This window comes from Falco rusticolus, chromosome 12, assembly GCF_015220075.1.
Source record: "Falco rusticolus isolate bFalRus1 chromosome 12, bFalRus1.pri, whole genome shotgun sequence".
In the NCBI taxonomy this organism is placed as follows: domain Eukaryota; kingdom Metazoa; phylum Chordata; class Aves; order Falconiformes; family Falconidae; genus Falco; species Falco rusticolus.
In genome coordinates, this window is record NC_051198.1 from 27,807,509 (window position 1) to 27,824,398 (window position 16,890).

Genomic DNA, 16,890 nt, shown 5'->3' on the forward strand with positions numbered 1-16,890 from the left:
TGAATGCTTCCCATATGCCTTTATTTGCAAAGTTACAGGATTTTTTTTACAGGCACGGTGCGTTGGTGTTTCAGACCGGTTCATATTTTTTTTCTGTATTACTCAATGACCGAGAGGGGTGGTGGGAGCAGGGAAAATCCCTCACAGCAACCCTTCCAGCCTCCAGGAAGGCATGAGACATCTGAGAAGAACAATCTGCTTCTTTCGAAGCCACGAAGCAAGGAATCTGGTTTATAAACAGGCTTAAAAAATAATATACATACATAAGAACAGTTCCAAGCTAAAGTACAGCGGTAAGTGGTACGTATCTATGCATATCTGTTCACACCCTTTCTCCAAAGCTGGAAAAGGGATGGTTTAAAAACTAAAAACACAGTTAAAAAAAAAAAAAAAAGAGGGATTCCATGCATTAAGTTTTAGTGTTTTGTGCAATTAAAATGGAAGAAAATAAATATAACTTAAAAAAACCCCAACCTTTTCCATGACACTAATGGAACAGAGGCAAGTCTATAAGGCACTTCCACATGGGCTATTCTAGAAAGCCTGGCAAGGAGCTAAAACAGTGCAACCATTTACAACGGCGTCAGATGAACTAAGGACATCTGTCCGGTGAGATATTCACTGTGAAAAACCTTAGGAGACTTCAGTCCTCAGGAAAGAGGCTGGATGGCCCAATGGCCAACTCCTCCCCCTTATTGCTGCCAGGAGAAGACCTCCCCCACTGAGGCTGCTGGACCTACAACGATGGCATAGGGGCTCTGGAGCACCGCTCCGGGGGAGCGAGATGAGATGGTGGGTTGGAGGACGGAGCAGGTGAGGGCTTCATGGATTCACAGCTGCACAAGCTCCTGCACCGCCGCCTGCGCTGCACACTCCTGCCCTCGACATGGGGGACCCCCCGGCTTGCCCTGGCGCTTCCCTCGATGGCTGACCTTTAGCTCACCAGCTCTGCCTCCGGCAAGCGCTTAGTTCAAATGTTCCAGGAAGTTAAAAAATAGCCTCCGCCCTAAATAGGGAACGGGGTGTTTTTGCAGGAGCGGGAGCGTAGCGGCCGTCCACACAGCCCCAGCAGGCTGGGAAGCCAGCGTCGGAGAGCAGCAGCAGTCAGCCAGCTCTGAGGGGAAAAAAAGGAAAGGCCGGGGGGTGCCCAACTTCAGCTTTGCTTTGCCAAAGACGAGCAACCCCAAGAGCTGCTCTGCTGCTGTAATCCTTTGCCTGCTGTTGATAAAAACTGCAGAGATGCTCCAGGTGGGAGGGTTGCCCGGGGCCGGGTGGGCATCGGTGGTGCTACCTCTACACACGTGCTCAGCTGCTGCTGAAAAAGACTGATCAACCCGGATGGCTACTTTAGGTCTCACAGTAGTCCCTTATAAGCTATTTTTCTCTCCCCCAACCCTGCCCAATGTATTTATTCCCCATGGGGGGCTGGAGATGCCAGCAAAGGAGGGCTGGAAGCAGCTCCCAGCAGGGTAGCTGGGTCTCTAGAGAGGATCCTGAAGTGTTGCACACCCCACCAGTGCACCCAGCGTGGGGGACGTGGGTGGGAAGCACCCAGCCATGGTAAATACCTGTGCCCAACCACATGGCCCTGCAAGCAGGAGGAAACCCCTTACCCTCCAGTGCCACCCGAAAATAACTGCGCAACCTCTACAGGATGTCTTCAAGACAAAGAAACACCCCGATCTGCCCTTCTAGCATCTCTTAAGGACTCAGCACAGCCAGTTCCCTAGGCTGAAAGGTGCTGGCAAAGACAACTAAAGGGCTCCCACCCTGTACCTTTCACTGTCTCCAGGCCTTGCTCATGCACCCTAGCTGCCAGAGGGTCCTGGGCACGGCCACTGAGTGTTTTTGAGATGAAGCTACCAATCTCAGCACAGGGAGAGGGTCCTTCCTCTGCCATCCCTCTTAAAATCAGGCTGTGCAAGCAACAAAAGCAGACAGGCAAAGCATGCACTTGCCTAGGCAACCCCCCAGCTGCTCCCGGCTGGCACGGCCACGTGCTCCCACTGACTCTGTGAAGCCAAGGTTTCAAGTTCAGCTTTTGTTCTGGCAGGTTAGCTCTCTATTTACAAGGAGAGGGAAAAAAAAACACCAACAAACCAAGGCAACCTAAAAAAAACCACAATAAAAACACATTAAATAGGGAGAGTATAGCTTTCAAATGGGAAGGGCAAGGGCTGGAAAGTGTCTTGTAGTGCAGTTCAGAAGAGTCAGTCAGGGGCAGGTTGAGGGTAGTGGCAGAGTCGGACGCGCGGCTTTAATGCAAGTCTTCGCTCTGGGACAGCTCTGTCAGGATCTGAATGAGGTTGTCCAGCCCCCAGAGGTAGCCGTCCTCTCTGTTCCCTTCCACCCAGGGCACGTTGTGCTGGAGAACTTGTCCCTCTGGCAGCGGGGTGGTTTTCCCGAAGTCGATCATCCAGACTTTGGCCTGTTCCTTCTTGTCGTGAATGAAGAGGAGGGAGCTCCCGATCACCTGCAGAGAGGAGAGACCAGTTAGTGGTGTTCCCATGGCTCATTCTCAGCAGCTCTGGGGCTTTCAGACACTTTATCTCAGGCTGCATTTGCAAGAGGTGACACTGCGGTCTTGCACAAGCGAAAGCAAGCTCTGTGTGCTGCTGGCTGTGTTTGCACATGCAAATTAGGTATTGAGACAAGCTGATTTACTCATACAAATCCCAGCTCTTGGCAGAAGGAGAGGATCAGAGAAACATGGGCATGAAAGACAGAGATGTCATTTTGGAAACTGAGTCGAGGTCCCCGTGGAAGAAATGAGATGAATCGTCTCAGCCCTCAGATGGGGATTTTTTCCAAGGCCAGTTCTTTGTGACGAGCTTGTGCTACTCACACTCAGCAGCTATGCAGATGTCACCACAGGGATAGGTACATTCCAACTACAAGTTGCTTGCAATATGCTGTCTCTTCCCTGAAACGCTGCGCAATTGCACCCAGATTCCCCCCAGAAAATCCTCACAGCGCTCTGGGGAGGCAAGTTACAGAGGTGCGTGTACATGAATTTCCTTTCCCATCTGCTTTGAAGGGGTCTCTCATGTCCTGATCAGCCTTTGGGAAAATCCTGCAGCAAGTATTGGTCTGAACAAGCCTGGGGAAAGGCCATGGGTGCATTTGGCAAGGTGAAGCACATCAAACACCTCTGACAGTGGAATTCTCAAGGCCTGTTGCAGTGGGACAAGATCCCACAAGCCTGGTGCTCACCACCCATGGAGCAGAGAGATGCTCAGCAGATGGGTACTCCCAGCTCAGACCCCAGCCCATCCCAGTTCACAGCCCCAGCCCAGCAGCAGCTCCGCTGTGGCTTCCCGGTGCTTGGGGAACACATATCGCTGTCAGGCCATTCATCATCGTGAACGATTCTGCTGAATCTGCTCCTCCAGTCAGAAGATTTTAGCAGACAGTAGTACAGAAAAGCACCAATGGGTACACTTCAGAGCTGGCCCAAATAATCATTGCTTTCCAAAGTCCGACGTGCATGAATTGGTGGATTATGAGCTCACTTGCCCTTGTATCACAAACGGGGACCTTGGTGACCAGAGCGCAACAGCTGCTAGCAGACAGGACCCAGCGTGCTGAGAGCCAGGAGTGCCCCACAAGCTGTGCCGGTACGTGGAGCACAGCTCCAGGGGCATCCTGCTGGTGTCAGCCTCCAAAACAGCAGCACTAGATGTTACTGGGGACTCCCACATCCATGCTATCAGCAGGATTTAGTTTGAGGTTTGCCTTTAGATGAGGGTTTTGAATGGGAAGCACGTACTGTTTGCAAAAGCTATTATGAATTTACATTTTTGAGGAGACTTCCTCCTCCAGTGCATTGGGAAAATGTCCAGGGTCCAGAGATATGTGTTATTTCCCAGAAATGCTTATCTTTTAGCTCTTCTTCTAAGCTCTTAAAGCCCTCTCTTGGCCAGGATGGAGTGTTTTAGCTTGAAGGAAAAGCCTTTTGCTGACGTTCTTCGCTCGCCTGTCCTGGGTCGCCGAATTTTCCTGCAGCTCCTCGGAGGAGCCCTGCCCAGCAAGGGCCCCACAGAGGGACACGCCGAGCTTGGCAGACCTGCAGCTGCACTTGGTCTCGAAGTGGGATGGAAAGTCAAAGCTGCTGCTTTTTAATTTTTAAGGAGTGGAAACTCCTTTCAAAAACTCCTTGAAAGGCTGCTTTGTTTCTGTGTTTTCAAACAAAACCCTGGCACTTGGTTTCAGGGAGCATTTTGTTTCCCACATTGAACTGACCTGAAACCGTCGGTTTCAGCATTTCCCTTCCAACCGCCTTACAGGCGCTGCCATCGGGAGGCACGGCCCCCTCTGCCTCCGGCTCCTGGCAGGACCCCCCATGTGCAGCGGGGGCTGGAGTGGCTCACGTGGCTCTGGCTGAGGGACAGTGGGCTCTTGGAGCTGGGGCTCCTGCTCCCTCTGAGCCGAGGGTTCCTACGAGGCTCTTTTGCCCACAGACAACAAATGCCAATACACGTGCTCTCATGTTTTGTTAGGTAGATGCAATAGCAAACACTCTTTGCCAACGCTAAATCAATAAAATGATTTCATTAAATCCTGGAGCGTTCCAATTCCTGTTGAAACAGCTGAAAAATGTAGCGTTTCCTCTTTGTTTTCCCACCAGAACTGAATTTTCACTGTAGAAAATGTTGATTTCATGGACACTCATTTCTGGAGCGAAGTCCTTCCAAGGGAAGAGTCCTCACTGTGGTGCCCCAACCAGCTCAGCAAAGGCGGTTTTGGGATATCTGTAATTCATGGCTACATTGAAGCCTTGTTTGATCACAGGGAGCAACTGGCAGCCAAATGATACCCCATGTGCATTCAGACAGGCGTTTCTCTCCAGAAACCCACACTGTGCTGGTACACTAGGGATCTTCCCCAGTCATATAAACCCCTAAGCAGACTGAATTCCTCCTAGATCACTTTTAATCTGTATGAACATTGGTTTTCAGTATATTTGAGCCCATGTCAGACGCATGAACATTACTTCAGTCATCAGCTGTATTTCCACGAGTATTTGATAAACAGGGGTATAAAAATGTGAAAATAAACTCAAAATTGTAGAAATGTACAGCCTCTGACTTTGACTTCTCTTCTTTCTTTGGACAAGCTCAGATTAAAATGTTTGCATTTCCTTGCAGATTTATCTAAACACGAGTATTACCTCATGGCACTTGAAGAACGGGGATGTCTCCAGGGTTGCACGGATACCCTTCAACCGGTTAAGGTAACTGTTCTGGAATTACAAAAAAGACAAACAAACCCAAGCCGTCAGTGCTGCGGGGGGCGGGCAGGGAGGTCACCCCTCCCAGCACTGCATCCATGACACCATGTTTGTGTGGAGAGATGCTGAGGGTGTCCCTCGGCCACCCTGCTCTCAGCATCCTCCCACAGACATGTCCCTGGGAGAGTGTCCCCTCTTTTGGGATTCACTTATCCTTTTGGCCTCTACAGCATCCTGTGAGTTCCTGTGGCTTCCAAAACTTAGTAAGAACATTTGCTTTTGCTGAAGCAGTGCTTTCTACAGACTTTCCCCACCGCATCCGTGGTGCTCCCATGGAGGGAACAGCTAATTCAGCGGCTGCTGCTGGGCACGTGCAGCCAAGCTGCTTTTTTCTCTCACCCGCACTCTTTCTAATAGGTCAACTCTTCATCTCGTCACTTAGTTAAGCATTGTGAGACACTCCTGTAACTCTGTACCACCACTTCTGCAAAGTCGGTACCGTAGGTGGAAGGGCTTTCACACTAGTCAGCATGCAGGTCAAGACCGACGCGCCAGTTCGAGCATCCCTGCAAACTGCTGGAAGGCACTAAAGGTTCTCAGGGGCCCCTTTGGTAATCTGCACAGGAGCACACACAGCAGGTATCTAGCCGCTACAACACCTAAATTTTCACACTTTGACTGTGTGGGGAGATGAGGGGGGGGTCACTGTATTGCAATGGTTTGGCCAAGAAGCCCTGTCCAGAGCCAGGGCATGATGGTGTGAGTGTGCTCAAAGATCTTTGGGGATAAAATGCAGCCAGGCGACTTCACTTTCAGATCCAGGAGTAATGCCTGGGCAACTCTTGTCCAAGCGAGCATGGCTGGTTTAACGGAGACAGTGCCAAGGGCCACTCCAGCTGGAGCCCTGCGTTTGTAGGCTTCATGGAGTGAAGCTTAAAGCCGGACAATGGGAGCGTTTTTTCAAATAGGATATTTGACACAGCTGGTGTAAATTGTTTACAGCTACATCTCTTATTCTCCTGGCAACACAGAGAAACTTGGGAAATGCCAGCTGTGGCTTGCCCATGCGAAGGGTGCCTGGTGCAGGCAGGGGGATGCCCTGGCCACCCTTCCTGCGAGACTGAGCGCAGGGCAGCCCGCTCTGCCAGGACGGGAGCCCCCCACATTGCATACTGTGGGAAAGAGCAGCTCAGACGCTGCTGTCAGCCCCAGGGACGAGGGGGCAGAACATGGCTATGCCTCTGCAGTGGGTTTTGGGGCCAACCCCTGAGCATCCTCATCAGACGTGGACCTGGCTCAAGCAGTGCTGCTGCAACAACCATGTCCTCTCCCAGCCCTCCACTGCTCTCCCCTTACCCCTGCGCCAGGACGAAGCTTCTCTTTGCCATTTTTAATGCTTTTTAAAGAGAGATTGCTCACGCTGCAGCCCCTCAAGAGCAGGGAGCCCCCCCAGCATCCCCCACTCACCAGAACGTTGCGGTTTCCTCTGGTGAACTCCCTGAAGGCCTCCATGACTTGTTCCTTTGTCCGTGTCTTCTTGAAGTCCCGGTTCACAGTGCCGTCCTCTTTCTTGAAAAGAAGGGAGAGCAGTGAGTGGGATGGGGAGGGAGGGAGCCAGGGCAGGACCGGTGTTTCAGCAGCCACGCATGCCCCTGAGTAGGATGCGACCAGCCTTTTTGGCAGCTAAAGGACTCGTCTATGGAGGAGGGGTGAGCAGGGGCAGCAGCTCTCTGCCTTGCACATCCCAAATCATCCCACAGCTCTGCTGCATTGCCCCCCAGTGCAAATGGCAAGTCTCCACCATCACATGCTCGCCAAGGTCACTGGCAAGCTACCTGTCATGGACCTGGTGTTCGCTGTCAAGAGGCTGGAGACGACCCATTTCTGGCCACACTGTGCCCAAACGGCCTCCTATCGCTGCTGGGGCTGAGCACAGGCTGCACCCCTGCCTGGGTGGCACACTTGACCATAGCAGGACAAAACTGAGTGTAGATGGAGACAGCATCTCAGGAACACACAAAAAAACCCTCTCCATGAGCCACTGCAGCAAGGAGATGAAGGCAAGGAGCAAGCCCCACAGCTGTCTTGCCTCACTAGTCCTTTTGCTAGCCCTTGGACAGCAAACCCCCAAAGGCAGCAGCCTGGCACCGAGATGCAGGGAGCAGCCTTGTGCTCTCCTCCACCTCTTCCCAGAGGCACATCTGTACTTGGCTTGCCACTGGGATGCCACAGCTTGGCCATCTGCAGGGACAGCATGCAGCCCTGACCCAGAGGCTCCTGGCTGAACCTCTGGCAGTTTTGTAGGTCGCTCCCCATTTCCCTGGTCCTGCTGGGGCTCTGATTTTCGGATCAGCATGTCCATTGTCTGGAGCGGCTGCAGGCTGGGCAGGCAGAGCTCGCTTCCTGGATACAGGGGCTATTTTAAACCACATGTGCTCCTGCTCACAGCTCCGCTTGCAGAGCTTCATCCTGCTGCTCCAGACAGCTCATTTGCACACAACAAAGCAATAGGATAGAGGCCATAAAGACATCCTGTGGGCTGGAGAAGATGAAGTAAGGATGAAACAGCAGCGCAAAAGTGGAGGAAAGAAGACAGCACAATGAAATCACCTGCCCCAGAGATTTATGTGCCCTGGCGGGACTTTAGGACCCATCCAGGGAAGTGTCCTGGGATGGGGCCATGTGCATCCCCCTGGACAGAGGGCTGGCTGTGGGCATGGTGGCCAGATCAGCTTGGGGGAAGGCTGAGCGCTTAGACTACAGAGAGCTGGGCAAGGTGAGCCCAGCATCCAACCCACAGCTGAGGTACAGTTTAGGACGAATCACACAGTGCGCTTCCAAGTTCCAGCTTGTGTTTTGTGCAAGTGTTAACAAAGGCAATAACAAAAGCAATGTGTGAAAGGTCTTAGTCTCCAGGAAAATCTTTGTTTGCACAGGGTTCAACCAATGCACCCAGCTTCAAACCACCCTGGACCCAGCCTGAGCACCGACCGTGCTGCCACAGGATGCAAGAGGAAGGCTAACAGCTGGCAGAGCACGTGTTGGTAGGGGCGAGGGACTACCTTCTCGCTGGAGACCTCCCTGCCGTAGCAGCCGTCCTGCCGGTGGACCCAGCAGAGCCAGGCTCTCTGCTTGTGGCTGTGTCTCACGAGGCAGCAGGCTGCAGCAGCGCAGGCAGGAGGCCTTACTGAGGATGCTCTGGTGGCATACGCGCGATGTATAGGGGAAGAGCATTACGCTGCTATACATCTTGTCACGTGAGCCCTGACGCGGTAGTTCAGAATTCAACCCACCCTCTCCCCGGGGGATGATAGATATCAATTTGGAGAAGTGCCACAGCACTGATTCCACATGTAAAGAGCACAACTTTCCACAAAGCATCCAAGAAAGGAGATGGACTTCTAAGTGCTCCTAAAAATAAATGAAAATCACAGATGGCCTTTCAGATAAGGCAATCTAGGCTTCAGGAAAGCCAAGCAGCCTACCCGCAGCGCTGCTCCCACCGTTACCCGCCTCCCGCTGTTTCCTTGCCCAGCCAGACGTTGCTGCCGTGGGGCTGACAACTGCCATGACATTTACAGGTGTCTGAGCCCCGAGGGGGCTGGCTTCCACACAGCAGAAATGTGAGGGGGGCTGATAAGGCATATCGCAACCTCCGCCCCACCAGCCATTCCAGTTTGCACTGGCGTCACTGGGGCAGGGTTCAGGTCAGCCAGCTCTCCCTCCAGCACTGTGTCCGGCCTCGGATGGGGCTCACCAGCTGCCCATCTCGGGAAAGTCAGGTGAGGGTTTTTAGGGCTGGTTCTGGGACCCTGGAATACCGTCCCACCATGGTCTTGCTGCAGGCAATGGGGAGTGACCCAGACCAGAGCAGGAGCTCTGGGGCGACACTTCTTGCAATGAGCTCTAGTAAGCCTCAACTGGGTCACCAGGGATTACCTGTATTACTTTCAGCGTGCCAGTTTTATTAATAGCTACTTTTCTAACAGTTTCAAGCTACTGCAGAAAGTTAGATGAGTGTCATTACCTCCTTTTGCAGGGGAATATTTCCATTTTAAAGAGGAAGAACCAGATGCTCAAGGCCACCTGGGAAAGCGAGAGCTCAGCCAGGAAAGGGTCCCCATCCTCACTGGCAACCCTGAGCGGCCTGTTTGCCTCAGCTGCCCACGCCGCCCCAGAGGCTGGTGCTGCTCCTCTCCTTCCCTGTGCCCCCTTCCAGCCCACCCACCCCGGGCCAAATCCTGCCCTTCCCCCACGTGGCAAGGTGCTGTCCTGTATCAGCCTCTGGCCACGAGCGAGGGGCAGAGCAGATTCACCCCTGCTCTTTCCAGGGAAGCATCCGCAGCAGGAAAGAAAGCATGGGGAGATTTGTCATTAAATAATATTTTCCTGAAATTTCCTCCGAGGACTCAGTAGCAGCTCAGGGCACCAAAGGTGCTTTCCCTAATGTGGAGGCTCAACCCCAGAAATAGGGCAAATACAGGGATACGGCACAGCACGACCAGTTCTTCAGCCCTACTAGGAAAAAAGCCAGGTGGGAACCAGCGTGAACTGTTAATGCTTTAGCTTAGGGAAAAATAATCCAGAAGCTGAGGGATTTAAGGAGAATTACAGTAATTAGAGCCTTGATCAAATTAGTCAGCCCCTAGCAGCAGCAGCATAATTACTCCTGGAGGCCAGCACTTCTCAACATTTTTCAGTTAAAGGGCTGCCTCACTTCTTTGAAAAAATCCACTGCTCGCATCACACAGCAGTTTGCTCCTGGCTGGCTAAAACAGGTGCCACTCTCACCACTCCTTTACAGATTTCATTTCCCTCCACAGTGTTTTCTGGCCTGTGTGGGAATACGATTTGGACTGGTTTTTTTTGGTTTTGGGTTTTTTTTTTGTTTGGGGTTTTTTTTTATTTATTTATTTTTCATTTTAAGTGGGTCACATACGACCTGCTTTTGCCATAAAGCCCCCTAAACATCCGCAGATCACAGGCTGAGAAGCACCGCTGGAGGCCAAGGATATATCATGTTGGACTATAAATAGAAAAACATTCCTGATTATAGCAAGAAAGCAGGGAGAAGAAACAGCACATGGGAGCTTTGGTCCCAACTGGCCCACTCCTTTTTTTATATAGCCTCAGTTTTATAATAAGCACCAGCAAAATAGCAGTAATGGGAATGCAAAACAGCAGCAATGGGAACTAGGCAAAGGGTTGTCCCGAGCCGGAGCAGCTCACAGCGTGCGTGTGGCACCCAGGGCAGCAAAGGGTCTTTGGGAGAGCTGGGGAGACCAGGGAAGAGCTGCATGAGCAGGCAAGTGTCCTGACCCAGTGCAGGCACCACAAAAAGCTGTTGCAGGGCAGCATGACCCACAGCATCCCAGGCAGGGGCATGGGATGGGCAGGGGTGCCTCGCGTTGCCTGCCAGAAAACCCTTGAAGGGGTTCAACCTAAGGGCTGCTCCTTGGGTTTCTGAGAGTCGAGTTAGAGATAAATGCACTGTCCTCTTCTGGCCATGAAACAGCTGAACGAAGAAGGTACCCTCCCCCCTGTGTGCAACACGCTCTGCTGGGCTTCACCCCACACACTTTGTCCCTTCCCACCAGCGATCTGGTATGTGGGTAATCAGAAGCAGCAGCTCTGAGCGACCCACTCGTGCTGATCACCTTTTAAAGCCATGGTCTAACATCTGCATTTGTTTGCCGTTTGACTGGTGAGGTGAAGGGGAACACTACCAGGAAAGTCTACAAAGTCTGGTGCAAAGGCTTTTTCAGGGAATGGCTTCATTTGTTTTAATTGTATCATTTTGACACTGCTACCTCCAGTCAGCAGAGGTGCAGAAGTTTAAGGCCGGAGACTGAAATGGGCATTCGGGGAGAATCCCACCCAACTCAGGAGAAAAAACATCTGTGATCAAAAGAAAGAAACTCCTCCAACCAAGAGACATGTAGAAATCAAGTCATCATTTCCACTAAGAGCAAGTGGCTGCCCTGAGCTACCGCATGGCCCCCCAGCACTGCCCCACACCTGAATTCCTGCGGGAACAACTTGGCTGAGCTCCCCTCGGCTGCCAAGCCAACACCATGTCCAGGCATGTGATGAAATCCTTAGCTCAAGCGTGATATTATGTTTAATTCATGTTGACTGGCTATCAAAAAGCATATGCCATTGCTAATGTTCACAGACCTAACTCTGTTCAAGTGCCATGCTGGACATCTCCCTCGCCACAAAGCCTGCTTGCCAGGAAAAAAGCTCCTGGGCTGGCTGATCTCATGGGGACACAAAAGCATCCCAGCAGGTATCTCCAAAAACACGAGCAGTGCTGGAAGCAAGCGCAGTCAGCAGGTTACAGGCACGCAAGTGCCGGCAGAAAGTGCTGCTGCTTGTGGCTGCCCCATTTCATAGGGCTCCGTTGCTGATTTTTTCCAGGCAGGGATATAAATACAGCCTCCTTACCAACTGTGGCTAAACTCACAGCTCCAACCACGGATCGGCACACGTTCAAGCTGGAATTTGGATTAATGGCTCAGCCTAGCCGCACAGCAGTTATCAAAAGCAAGCAACTAATTTGAGTCTTCAAGCTGGAGGATGGCGCTGTGCAGTCAGGGAAATCAACCAAGTGGCTGATTTAATGAGATTATAGCTAAAACTGTCCTCTTGCACTGATGCCCTGAGCTCAGCTGTGCTCTCAGAAGAGCGGTGCTGCTGTGGGCCAGCTCCCTGATGAGGGTGGTTCAGCTGCAGGGACTGGTGATGCCCTGATGTGGCACGGTCTTGCCACCAGCCTGCTGTGTGCGTACCTCTGTGAGTGAGTCTGATTACCAAATGCTCCCAGCAGCTGTTCCCCCTGCTCTGCACACCTGGAGCAGCCTCACCTTTATCCCCTCGATCCTGAAGCCCAGTGTGGCTGTGGAGCTGATCGTCTCCCTCCACTGCATGTAGCGGGGCTTGGTTACTGCCCGCAGCACGTTCTCCTCCTCAGTGGGGGCATCAGGGTCCACCTCAATCATCTTCTGGTACATGTCCTTCCTCAGGCTCGGCTTCTTTCGGGCTTTTATCAGCTCCTCCTCCAAGTATGTCCTGCAGGGAGTGAGGGAGGGAATGTTAGCAGGGCTGTAGGGCTACCACACCAGGTGCTGCATGTCCACAGACAGCCCTGGCCACAGAAATCAGCTCTATCCAAGACAGCTGATCCCTATGGAGCAGGGCAGCATAGGAAATAATAGAGCAAACCGCACTGCAGGTGAATTGATCCTGATTCCATTAGCACCTGATGTCTTTTCAGTTCATCAAGGAACCACAACCAGTTTGGCAGTAACAAGGGAGATTATTTCTCACAGGTGCCTCCTACGGCCACTCCTTGGTCCTGGGGGTCTGTCCCCCAGCACCCGGCAAAGCTGAGCAGTGACTTAGTGGCTCTTGCAAGCTGAAGATGGCTTTCCAGATGTGCCCAGGAAACTGCCCGCATGCTCTGGGGTCCGGCTGAGCTGAAGGCAAGAGGGAGGCTGCTGCCTCTGAGCCCTCGGTGTTAGCTGCTGCTCCCTCCGAGGTTTGGCCAACGTGGGTGGCTGCTGCCAAAGCTGCTCCTGTGCCTCTCCTACGCTTTCCCATCGCCTCACCCTGTGCACCACGAGGGCTGTGCCTCACCAGCTGCTGAACAGGGGTGTTTTACACAGGGCTGTTTCTCTGCTGCTGGTTTTGCTTTATATAGGTCTGCTTTAATCTAGCAAAAGCTTCCTGTACAGGATGGAGCAGAGGAAGGGATGCAGCCTTGACCAGGTGTTTACCATCCCCCCAGGACCACAAGGTGCGGCCAGAATGAAGAAGGGAGGATGGAAGGTACAGAGGAGTGTGTAAAGACCTTAGTTTTATGCATCCTTCAGGGGAGCACCACTCTCTGCCAGAGCACACCGATGGAGAACTTCTGCACTCTGGCATGCAGAAAACAATCATCCACAAAGTATACTTCCTGCAGCAGTGATAAGCCACTACATAACTCCTCTTGTGGCTCCCAAACCTGCTGCAGCTCAACCTGGCAAGTGCTCAGGCTCTCTCTAAACAACTTACCAGGCTGGGTGAGATGTCCCAGTGAAACGACACAGGAATGACCCTATCGACCACCTCCTTCCCCCCAAACCCAAACTGCTCTACACCTCCCAGTAGCCATGCCTAGCTCTGCAGAGGTGCCGTGTCCCTTGTGCCAAAATCCCAGCACTGTGCATGTGGCTCACCTCCAGAACCAAGCACAACGCACAAGGAGCATGCTAGGCAGACTATGTGGGATGGTGTTCCTGTGTTTCCCACAGGCTTAGCAAGGCAAACCGGTGTCTTTTCTCAGAGCAGGCATATGATCACTGAGCAGACATCCCCAGGGCATCAGCCCCTTTGAAAAACACTGCAGATAAAAGCAATGACAGGCTTGAGGTGAGATCACCAAACCCGTGATTTTGGGGCAGACGGAATAAAATAGCAAAATAAAGCAGCGGTGTGCTCAGAAGTGCTGCTCACACCGCTCAGAAAGCTACATTTCCTTTTGATGAGAATGACAGATCATCTATGTCTGTGGTTTGGTCCCCCTGCGTTGCTCCAGGCTTGAACCATCATCACCAGGGCTTAAGAAAGACAGCTCTGTTTAGGGATGACTGGGGGAGGCTGCCGCATCCCAAAGCTAGGTTGCCATGAAAAAACCAAACCTGTATCTGCCTGGCGGCAAGCTGCTGGCTCAGAGGTCAGGTTTAATAGTCCTGAGGTTTAGTTTATTTGCCAGAGCCTCTCCTTCCTGGCCACTGGAATGGCCCACTCCCCAGCATCAGCCCAAATCACCTTCCCTCACCAGCTCCTCCCACAGCACCATCTTATTTAATGATGATGATACCCAGCACATTTGCCCCCTTGCCTGCTCTGCCTGTCTTAACTCCAAAAACTCAAGTTGCACAAATCACCAGACCTGTGATTTTTGCGCAGGAGGCTTTCCTCCTCCCAGAGACAGCTGCAGGAGCACCCAGACAGCGTGACCAGCAAGTTTTCTTCTGGTGGCTGTCATATATGGGTCCAGAATGGGTCCTGTCTCCTTCCCGCAGCAGCATAGTGTGTGCCAGCCGGGGCCACGTGGCTGCGCTGGGGCCCCCTGCCCTTCTCTCCACCCCTCCGGTGGAAAGTATTCCTCGCCTCTTCCCTGCCGACAGCCCAACCCGCCAGTTCGAGTTTCACATCGGGAGTTCAGGAGGGGAAAAAAAGAGATTCCTTCCTCCCACAGAAACCATCAGCTTTTCCAGCAGCGCAAGCGTCTCCACTGCGTCTGGGCTGCGCCTTAGCCAGCGAGGGGGGTCTCAACCTGCCCCGCTGCCAGCCTGCAGCAGACCCAGGGCCAAGCAGTGGCCTGAGGCCGCTCCAAAACTGGCAGATGCCTATAGTCACCAGCCCTGCTCACGTTTGCTCTGGGATGCCCTTGTCATCTGTGGCATCACTAGCTCAAAACCTGCTGCTGGCCAAGTGGCTGCAGCCGGGGATCTTGGCGTATCTGTAGATGGTTCTCAAGGAGGACATGGGTAGTGTTGCTCATCTGTTAGGAAATGTTTCAAGAACTTTACGTGAGAGGCACTAAACCACTTAGCACACACATTTTATCTCTGAAGTGTGCACAAGAGCAAAGCGTGAGCACAGGGCAAGTTTCTCGGTCACCAAAGCTGTGCTATTCAAGTGTCTTGATTTCTCTCCCCTGGCGCGCTGGGCAGGATCTCCCACGTTTTGCTCCCTACCCCTTGGCTCTGTACTCCTACCACAGGCAGGGGCGGGTTGCCATCCTCCTAAAAGCTACTGCGCTGTTCTGGTGTACCCAAACCCAAACAGAGTGCTGTCCCCTCCGCTGCACCAAACCACTTTCCCAGCACTCAGAACAGTTAACAAACAGAGAGGGGAAGAGCCTGGTGTGTCCTTCCCATACCTGGGCTCCCCCACGGCTTGCTCCTCACGCTGTTGGCTTAGCTGTTCCTGAAGACAGGTGAGTCTGGTGTTCCTCCTTGCATGTTTCAGAGGGTTTTACCCAGGAGATGCCTTTGCTTTGAGTATCCCGTCTTAAAAACTCAAACAATGCCCCCAAGGCCACTCACCTGACCCCCATCTTGCAGTCCATAACGCAGGGGGAGTCAAACTCAGCCAGCAGATCTTCCATCTGGTTGTATCGCTCCCCGTCCTTCACAACATCGCCATGGTAGGCAGGAACATAGGGCTTCAGGACATCATTCATAAGGCGGTCGAGGCAGCGCTGCTCTGATTCACAGTGCTTCTTCAGTATCCTGCCGTTGGCCGCTGCCTTGAAACTACCTGAGGGTGACAAGGGACAATGTGACACTTGCTTTGGACAGGGGATGATGCTGTGCCTTCCCCAAACAAGAACCTTGGAAGCATTTCCATTTACACCTATACCCAAGAGAGTCCCCACAGGCTGGGACTTATTGCCCAGACTACCAGATTCACACGTAGTGTCAGAGGTTTATGGCAGGCAATGTCACACCTTAAACGTGGCAGAGACCTGCCCTGCAGCACCCAACACGTTTGCTTCACAGCCTCTGCGTGCTTCATGGTAGGTTCACACTTTTGTCTCTAGGCTCATGCATGGGGCATCTTTGAGCTGGGCAGCATCACCTGCTTTGCTGTGGATCAGCAAGAAGCAAGAAGGCATGGGTCTCACACAAAGGACTCGGCTTTCTGCTGCTCGAGAAAAAAGCAGCAGCAATACCTGCTGGTCCTGGGAGACTGAAAGCACAGAGCACTGCACCTTCACAGCATCCTCCCTAGCATTTAGGTAAGTTACTCTCCTGGGCTAGAGATGTGGGAGCTGAAATCTGTGACATACATGCAGCAGTCAGAAGCAATCGTGGCCAACAAAGCCCATTAATGTGAGATAACGAAGAGCCTTTCAACCGCTCTGCCCCTCCCCATGCTCTGTACCTGCGTGTCCTGCTAGCTGGATCCAAGGGTACTTCTTCTTGAAAGACATCACAAATGGGGACCAGTGCACCATATTCTTGATCTTCCGCCATGACTTGCTCTAAGGGAAAAAAAAAATCATGAAGGTGAATGCAGTGTTTTAAGCTGTTACTGTCCATAAAGCCACTTCAGGCAGCACACAGCTGTTTTGGACAGGGGACGAGGCACCGGAGCCAGCAGAGGATGGAAGCGAACAGAGAATCTGCTCCTTTCCCATTGCCCTGTGCCAAGCTGGAGCCGCTGGACCTCAACTCTACATTCAAAAATCACAAGCAACTTCCCTAAAGTGGATGGCCTCACAGTGTTGTTCCAGTTGGTTCCTTCTGCTGCAGAGAGCCCAGCCATCTGCATCGCCTTGCTCTGCTCCCTGCATCCCTCTGCAGAAGCAGCAGGAACATTAACCCATCCCTGGGTACTGCACTGCACCACAGCAGATGGAGCGGGGCCGGGAGCCCAGGATTTCTACCTGGCCACAAAACTCAACTCCAGCTCCCACAGGGAACAAGAGAGGCTCGCAAAGCGCACATTGGCTCGCCGCCTGGCTTTTGTTCCCATTGAAGGGTAGCTGCTTTGTCCATTAAGCTGGCAACCCACGTGCGGCTGATCCGCCTGCTTTGGCCCATCCATAACTACATTTCAGAGAACAATTCCCTTCTGACATGTTGTGTTTCTCACCAGAC

At 52.5% G+C, this 16,890-nt stretch overlaps 1 protein-coding gene across 1 annotated transcript in view; it reads right to left on the reverse strand.

Moving 5' to 3' along the window:
• ITPKB (inositol-trisphosphate 3-kinase B) overlaps positions 1 to 16,890 on the reverse strand; it is a 70,539-nt gene continuing 53,649 nt past the window's right edge. The window contains exons 3-8 of the mRNA XM_037405050.1: positions 16,172 to 16,271; positions 15,331 to 15,544; positions 12,097 to 12,301; positions 6,698 to 6,799; positions 5,171 to 5,242; positions 1 to 2,473 (exon numbers count right to left, since the gene is read on the reverse strand). Coding sequence (XP_037260947.1) covers positions 2,258 to 2,473; positions 5,171 to 5,242; positions 6,698 to 6,799; positions 12,097 to 12,301; positions 15,331 to 15,544; positions 16,172 to 16,271 — 909 coding nt within the window. The 3' untranslated portion in view covers positions 1 to 2,257. The remainder of the gene's footprint in view (positions 2,474 to 5,170; positions 5,243 to 6,697; positions 6,800 to 12,096; positions 12,302 to 15,330; positions 15,545 to 16,171; positions 16,272 to 16,890) is intronic.